Genomic DNA, 8,351 nt, shown 5'->3' with positions numbered 1-8,351 from the left:
CGCGCCTGGGCGTGTTTCATCGCTCCCCTCGATGGTTCAGCCAGGATCTGTGTCGCCTACCACCGTATGGTGGACATCATCATCATGTCGGGGCCGATGCCGGTTGCTGATGATGCTACGAGCATCCTGGTGTGGATCGGACCGCTCGTGTACCAGCGGTCGGTGTGGAGCAGGCGCCAAGTTGGACCGTGGCGCGGCTGCCGCCCCCCGAGCCGCGCTTGACGGCTGTAGCGATGAGTGAATGGAGCGATCTGAATGGAGCGTCCCCGTTCCCCCGGTGGGGAGAGAGGGCGCGGGTCGGAGTCATGACACGGAGCTTTCGGCCTGTTGAATGGCGGCGGCTTCTACTAGAACCCAGAGGTTCCGATAGACTACCCGCTCCTAGGGGTCAACGGGCTCAGGAATGCCACGCAGAAGCATTGCCGCAATAGCGATGTTCTAGCCAGCTCAGGTGAATTGTGGGAGATCGTTCCCCTCGTTTATGATGTCGTGTTGGACCTGACGGGCGTGACCCCGGGCGCCACCCGCCAGGCCATGTGCATGGGGCGCAATGTGCTGTGCCGACTGCGCCAGCACAGGCGGCGACTGGTTCTGCCGCTGTTGTCGTAATTCCTCAGCATGCGTGTGCATAGACGCGAGGGCCCCCGCATGCGGGTCCAGAGGGGTGTGAGTCTGCGTAGACTCCACAACCACCGGCGGCTGTCCCGGAGCGTCCGCCATAGCGCACTCCTGGGACGGACGGTGGCGGGGTGCCACATCGCCGATGCTGTAATCGTTGCTCTCACCCACGTCATCCGGGAGTTCATGGAAAACGGCAGGAGTGTAGCCTGCCATTCCCACGAATTCGGATGCGAGGGGGGATGGTGCCAGCATCCTTCGGAGCCCCCGAGCATACGTGTCCGTGGAGGACACGAGGCCATAGGGGAACTGATCGTACATTGTTTGTGGCGTAGGGGATACAATCCCTCTGGGTGATCGGTGGGAGATAGTAAATAAAGAGTAAATAAAAGTACGCATATTACTTACAGTGGGGTTTGAGTAGAGAGTGTGCTCGGAATGAAGCACAGATGCCGCATCATCGAAGTTGTGCGTCCCGGAGTCGATGGAGGGCGCCCCTCCAACGGGTGCCGAGACGTGAGCCTCCTCGCGGAGGTGTAGTATGCCGAGTCGGTTGGCGACGAAGTCCAGGCTTCCAAAGAGGAAGGCATGGGATGGCTCGAAGTCGGGTGGAGCCGACATCCCAACAGGTGAGAGTGCGGGAAACTCCAGCGAGCCAAAGCGAATCGTATCGCCCGAGCCCGCCACGACGAGGGTGGCAGAAAAGTGGGCTATCCGATGACCAAAAAGTGTTGAACGTACATCGTCTTCCCCACGGACGCCGCCAACTGTCAGTGCAGAAAGTGACCAACTAGTAAATATTTGTAGTTTTGCCGTACGTTGTGATCGGAGGTGGCCTAACACTCAATGACACAGGGTTTATACTGGTTCAGGCAACGTGCCCTACGTCCAGTTTGGGTCGGTCAGTGACTTTATTCCTGAGCCCAGGTGCTCAAAGTTTGCAGTGGGGTTACAAACAAGAAGGAGAAAGATGGGGTGTACAAGAGGTCCGGTCGGCTCTGGTCGGAAGGGCCGAGAGCGACAGGAGCTACGCTATGAGCTAAGTGTTCAAGCGTGTGCCTGAGGTTCGAACTCGGCGGTTCTATGGTTGTGAGCTAGTGAACTTGATCGATGTTGACTAACTAAAAAGACTCTCCTTCGTTGGAGGGAGCACATCCCATTTTATAGATAAAGGGGATGGCTTCACAAGTGAGAGGGTGAGGGTACGTATGCTACTAAGCTTTGTTGCCCATGCCGACGGGTACAAGATAATGGTAGGCGCCCACAATATTGTTGATGTCACTATAGAATATCAGATGCCTATGGGAGATTGCATTGCCTTCTTCAGGAATGGTAGATGTCGGTACCTGCAAATACTGTTTGATGCCTAGAGGCATGTGAGGAGTTTCACCACGTTCACCTGGTACGGTAAATCCCGACACCCACAACACTATCGATGCACAGAGGCATGTGGGGGGTCTTACCGTATGGGAGTTAATGGCGCCCACAATACTATAGAGGGAAATGTCGGCGCCTACAATACTGTTTGTGTTAGGGCGGTTGTAGAGTACTATTTCTGCAAGCGTACAGGGTATGGTCCCTGGGTCGTGGTTTGACTTCTGCGCCCTGGCTTGCTTTCTCCGTTTGTCCCCTGGTCCTTTCCAAGCGGGCGTCCCCGGTCGGATGGCCCCAGTCGGCTCTGGTCGCGCCAGTCGGAGAAGAGCGGTGAGCAGGGTTTCTATGAACCCCGGCCGAAGACGCGGGGTCGGAATCGGCAGTAGTGCTTGGGCCAGGCCTTCCGATCGGAGAGGCCATCCGGAGGCGGCTGGAGTCCGAAGCGAGCGCTCCGGTCGGAGAGGTGGGCCGAAGTAGTCGATGAGCGGGCGCTGTTCCTCTTTGGCCAGACCTTCCGGTCGGTGACTGGACCGTCCTTCTGGCCTGTTGTTTTTAGACTCTTGGGTCGGCCCATGAGTTACGTGTTGTCTGCTTGGGCCTAGCCTTAGCGTGGAAGCCGGTCCCTTAGGGACCCCGGGTTTATGAACTCGACACAAAGTGTTACTAAATCACTTACTAGGATGATTCTGGGTCAAAGGGATCTCCTAAGGGGCGCCTACAATATTATCAGTCCCACATTCTACACGGACACCAGGACATACACCAACCTCATTGGGGGTGGATTGAGCATCGGGCACTACAACTGCATCTTCCACATCCACCTCACAGTTGGGTAACAGAGGCTCATAGGGTGCCGGATTCTCTGGTGCTGGAAACAACCCATGAGGGGGTGAATGAACATTAGGGGTGAATACCAATGAGGGGTGGGATCATTGGACAACTTCCACACAACCAAATCCAAACATTGAAACTCATTCTTCATGACAGTTTTGACATATTTGTCCCATTGAGCCTCTGATGCAATTGGGACCAACCGCCTCAAAATTGTCTTTGACCTGCCATAGTGAAGTACCCCCCTCAACTAAGATGACATCTTCATTTGAATTGCATTTAAGCTCATCACGAGCCCTACCAAACAACTCACAAAACAATGGCCGATCGTCGAATATCACTGGCACCCTTTGCATTCCAACAAAACTGACATTACCAAACTTATCTTCCTCCACACTTCCTCCATGATACAAGGTGACTACGTTGTCCATCTAGTTGGTATGCATATCAACCAAGTTATTACGGGTATATTATTATAAGATAACTAACCATAATATCTAACTACATTTGCTAACTAAATTACCTAACTATTGAACTAAACAAATAAGTATCTAACTGCCTAACTATCTCTATAACAAGATAAGAGATTTGGTAACTACACTTACCAACTAGCTAACTAAATCAATAGGTAACTAACTTCCTAATTATGTCTCTAACAATCTAATCTAACTAAATAAGCTACATACATATATTCCTAAGTATATAATATAACAAAATAAACAAGCATCTAACTTTCAACCTATGTAATTAAATTTGCTAAATATTCTAAAAAAATTACTAACTAAATTATCTAAAGTACATTAACTAATTTAAGTTAACTAAAAAATTACTAACTAATTTAAGTTACCTGGATGGGCTGCTCGCGCACAGCCCGGAGGGGCAGGGGGGCGCAGGGACCTGGAGGGGTAGGGGGCGCAGGGCCCGGAGCCCAGCCGGCCGACGGGAGCTCTGGCGGGCGGTGGCGGGCCGCCCTCGCCGCCGGACAGAGATGAGGAGGAGGGAAGGGGCGACGAGGGCGGCCGGGCTTCGCACGGCGACGGGGGCGCGGCGGCGGCTTGCTGCGGGCGGTTGCACGGGGAAGCAGGAGCCGGGAAAGGGAGGCGCAGGGACCGGGCGGCCGCCGGTGGCCTGCTGCCGGCGCAGGAGGCGCGGTCAACGGCGCCGCGGACAGGGCGTAGACGGCGGCGGTGAGATGGAAGAGACAGAGCGCGCGAGAGAGAGAGAGCTGCGGCCGCGGGTTTTGAATCAATGCTCGGCGCCAAGATTTGTGGCGCCGAGGTGCCGGCCACGTGAACGCCACCTAGGATGGCTTGCTGTGCTCGGCCAGGCACCTCGGCGCTAAGATCTGTGGTGTCGAGACGTGTTACCTCGGCACCATGATTCCTGGCGCCGACCCCATGGTCCAAAGATGAGTTTAAATCTTCTAGAGGGTCAAACGTAAATTTTCTTAAAAAAAAAGAGCTAAATTATAAAAAATTAGGGCCATGCTGGCACGTACGACACGATCCAAATCCCACCTCTAGTCTCGTTGCTGCACGAAGGTTCTGGTCTGAAAAAATCTCGTTTGTTGTATTTTCGCTATCGTTTCCTATTAGTTTGAGTCTTATATGTGGATCTCATTTCTCAAACATAGCAATCCGGTTGTCCTTTATCTAAAAATAGCGATGCGGTTGTCGCGGTGTGCTTCGCTTCTAGTGTTTGGAATGAAGGGGCACGAGATTATGCATATTTCATTGATAGAGAAGGTTGTTGTACACTTGTACTATCATTCACACATGTCTTATCTCTTCAGTTGCATGTGTCCTCTTGTGTCATGTGGCAAAAAATGCATTGCAAGCGTCCTTAAAGCTAGCATAATCTAATTTCTGCGTGATCTATTCATTGGCCACTGCTGAATTCACTCCTCGCTCCTGAGCTCCGCCGCTAAGCATCGCTATATGCTCGTGGAGTCGTGGCTGATGGCTCCCGTTCAGCTCGACTACTCTAACCTGCTTCTCTCTGTCGTCGTCCTCGCGGTTTCCTGCTTCGTCATCGTAAGAAGCTTCAGGTCATCAGGCCGCAAAGATGGCAGCCGAGTACTGCCGCCTTCCCCTCCGGCGCTGCCCATCATCGGCAATCTTCACCAGCTCGGCCGGAGCCACCACTACCGGACACTGCTGGAGCTGGCGCGGCGCCACGGCCCGCTTTTCCTCCTCCACCTTGGTTCCGTGCCCACTCTCGTGGTCTCCTCAGCTTCCATGGCCGAGGAGGTGCTCAAGGCCCAAGACCACGTCTTCTGCGGCCGTCCGCAGCAGCACACGGCGCGTGGCCTCCTTTACGGCTGCCGGGACGTTGCCTTCAGCGCCTACGGCGAGCGGTGGCGCCAGCTGCGCCGCATCGCCGTCGTGCACCTCCTCAGCGCGAAGCGGGTCGATTCCTTCCGCGTGCTCCGGGAAGAGGCGGTCGCGTCCTTCGTGGACCGGGTCCGCGCTGCCGCTAGCGCCCATGTGGACGACGGCGGTGGAAAGCGCCGACGAGGGGTCAATGTGAGTGAGTTGTTCATCAGCTTAACCTACACTGTCATCTCCAAGGCAGCGTTCGGGAGCAAGCTCGGAGGCATAGAGCCCGGAGCGATCCGCGCGATGATGATGGAGACCAGCCAACTGCTGGAGACGATCGCGGTGAGCGACGTGTTCCCGTGCCTCCGCTGGGTGGACTGGGCGACGGGGCTCGACGCAAGGACAAAGAGGACGGCGAGGAAGCTTGACGCCGTTCTTGAGGTAGCGCTGCAGGAGCACGAGAAGATCAGCGGGCGCGGGGATGATGCCGATGACCTCCTCGACGACTTGCTCTCGGCCGTGGAGCAAGGCGGCGCGGGCTTAAATCTTGACAGGACTGATGTCAAGGGACTCATCGTCGTAAGCCAAAGGGTTCTCCTTTCACTATCGTACACATTTTATTGATCTTGACTATTTTTCCTTTTTGGAAAAGGGAGGAAATTATACCTGTCTACTATCTATGAAATAGCGCATGCTCTTTCCATTCCTAAATAATTATCGTTATTGTTTACCGATAAATAACTTTAATTAATTTTAAATATAAAAAAATTAATATTATTAGATAAATCGTTGAATCTATTTTCATAATAAATTTATTAATTAGAAGATACAAATATTATACGTATTTTCTATAAATCTAGTTAAACTTATAGCATAAAAAACGAACAGAGGGAGTATAATCAATGTTATTATTATAGTACGTTCCTGCCTCTAAACGTAAAAGGTAAGCTCTGAAAAAGCAAAACTAAAAAACGCGACGTCTAGCTAATCATTATAATAAGTCTATATACGACAACCATCCATGCCTAGCGTAGATCTTCAATACCATCGTCTCTAGCAACACGAGATGGCTACCTCAGTTTGTCGTTTTTCTTTTGGTTGGTACAATCTTACAGAAGAGAGTCCAGTATGTGTCCTTGTAAATAGCCTACAAATAGGGATATAATATCTTTTTTTATCAAAGAACACATAATTTCTACTTACTCAATTAAATAGGTCAAAAAAATTACACTTGCTCCGACACGAACTTAGGATGTTAGTTTGGAGTATACTTGAGAGTCCAGTATGTGTCCTTGTAAATAACCTACAAATAGGAATATAATATCTTTTTTTTATCAAAGAACACATAATTTCTACTCAATTAAATAGGTCAAAAAATTACATTTGCTCTGACACGAACTTAGGATCTTAGTTTTGGAGTCTACTTTTTTTTAACGAATGAAGTCTGCTTGTTGAAGTTGAACTCCAAGATAATACTCCCTCCGTCCCGATTTAAATGCACCTTTGTGGTTCAAAATTTGTCCCGCAATAATCCATACATATAGGCCTGAAAGTGTAGAGGCGTGCAGCACTAGACGGAACCAACAAGAGAGAAGTGCAACACTAGTTTTTATTTTCTCTTTCCATGGACGAGTCCAACGACAATATATTATTAAAAAAAGAAAAGAAAACCCACTAGGGGCCCTCGATTGCTCTCTTCCACTCGTTCATCTGTTCCCCACCGAGGCTTCTATCCCTCGGTGTACCTGCTAGTCTTGGCGAGTGGAGTGTCAGATGGATGTGTCATAGGGGTAGCAGTGTTATTTTACATGGATACTAAGTTTGCTATTTAAAACCTAGACGTGCATTTAAACTAGGACAGAGGGAGTATGTCATACTACATGGCGATTCTAGGAGTTGTCATTTTTTACTATTAAGTTGGTTAGACTCAATATAGTTTGACTTAGGATGATTCTTGGAGTTGATTTATCTTGCGAAGGAGGGGGTAGAGTCTAATTTATCCACCAATGTGGATATTAAAACTTGAAAATTACATGTATTTAACCTTCATAATGTCAACACGACTAAAATTGTGGATCCCTGACTTCCAATAAACTTCATTGAATTAACGACACATTGAGTAGTAAGCACGCTAGTATTCGTCACTAACACAGCAATACTACAAATTTCTTAATGCAGGACCTTTTCCTAGCTGGCACCGACACAACCTCCAAAACGATGGAGTGGACAATGGCCGAGCTAGTGAAGAACCCAAAGGAAATGGAGAAAGTACAGGCCGAGCTGCGACAAATTGTAGGGGAACATGGACGAGTCACAGAGGAGTTACTGAGTACAACGACACGACCACAGGCTGCCATCAAAGAAGCTCTACGATTGCATGCACCAGTGCCAATGCTTGTCCCCCGCGAGGCGGTCCAGGACACCAAGCTGCATGGCTACGATATCCCAGCCAAGACCCGGGTCCTCATCAACGCGTGGGCGATTGGCAGAGACGAAGAGTTATGGGAGGATGCAGATGCATTCAGGCCAGAGAGGTTTGTGCATACAAACTTTGACTACAGTGGTAAAGACTTCCGATTCATACCGTTCGGTGCTGGGAGGAGAGGATGCCCTGGCATTGGCTTTGGGACGCGCCTCGCGGAGCTTGCACTAGCAAATTTGTTGTATCATTTTGACTGGGAGTTACCAGATGACCAGGACCTTGAGTCGTTTGAAGTCGTGGAGTCGAGTGGCCTTTCCCCTGGTCTTAAGTATCCCTTGACCCTTGTATCGAAAACACCGCAAGCATGAACTAGGGGAACACACAGAACTTATTATGTATGTTAGATAAGGTGGAAGGCCACCTATTGTTTAGTATAAATACAACCTCTAACCTTTTTTTTTCGAAACAACAACTGATAAGAAATTTGTCGGGCATGTATTTATATATAGAAGAAGGCCACAATTCTCTAAATTTGGAAGTTATCCATCTATATTCTCCTTTCCTTCTGTGTATTTTCACAAGGTGTATACCGCCATTCATTACAATAAGACTTTGACCTATATATGTGCGTGATACAAAATGATATAATATTTCATCTATGTGATACAAAATCATAAACATGCTAAGTATTTTTAATATGATCGAATAGCACCATTATTGTGTTCAAAAAAGCACATCAATAAAGTAATTGTTGACCAAAGGATTTTTCTAACAAAACGAAATAAGCC

At 49.6% G+C, this 8,351-nt stretch overlaps 1 protein-coding gene across 2 annotated transcripts; it reads left to right on the top strand.

The window, feature by feature from the left end:
- The first annotated feature begins 4,682 nt into the window (after positions 1–4,682).
- LOC136512370 (cytochrome P450 71A1-like) lies at positions 4,683–8,094 on the top strand. 2 transcript variants are annotated; one of them, XM_066506334.1, is made up of 2 exons: positions 4,683–5,732; positions 7,320–8,094. In XM_066506334.1, the coding sequence occupies exons 1-2, from the start codon at positions 4,761–4,763 to the stop codon at positions 7,929–7,931; spliced, it is 1,584 nt and encodes a 527-aa protein (XP_066362431.1). In that variant the 5' UTR covers positions 4,683–4,760; the 3' UTR covers positions 7,932–8,094. The 2 variants fall into 2 exon arrangements, with proteins under 2 accessions (XP_066362431.1, XP_066362432.1); XM_066506335.1 differs by having other exon boundaries at positions 4,684–5,720.
- The last annotated feature ends 257 nt before the right edge of the window (positions 8,095–8,351 follow it).

Source organism: Miscanthus floridulus, chromosome 16 (assembly GCF_019320115.1).
Source record: "Miscanthus floridulus cultivar M001 chromosome 16, ASM1932011v1, whole genome shotgun sequence".
In the NCBI taxonomy this organism is placed as follows: Eukaryota; Viridiplantae; Streptophyta; class Magnoliopsida; order Poales; family Poaceae; genus Miscanthus; species Miscanthus floridulus.
The sequence above is the reverse complement of the archived record's forward strand: the minus strand, read 5'-3'. Positions and strand labels throughout refer to the sequence as shown.

Coding starts and splice junctions, on each gene's coding strand:
- LOC136512370 (XM_066506334.1), top strand. CDS start 4,761: ATGCTCGTGGAGTCGTGGCTGATGGCTCCCGTTCAGCTCGACTACTCT. Junction 5,733..7,319: donor TCATCGTCGTAAGCCAAAGG/GTTCTCCTTTCA, acceptor TTCTTAATGCAG/GACCTTTTCCTAGCTGGCAC.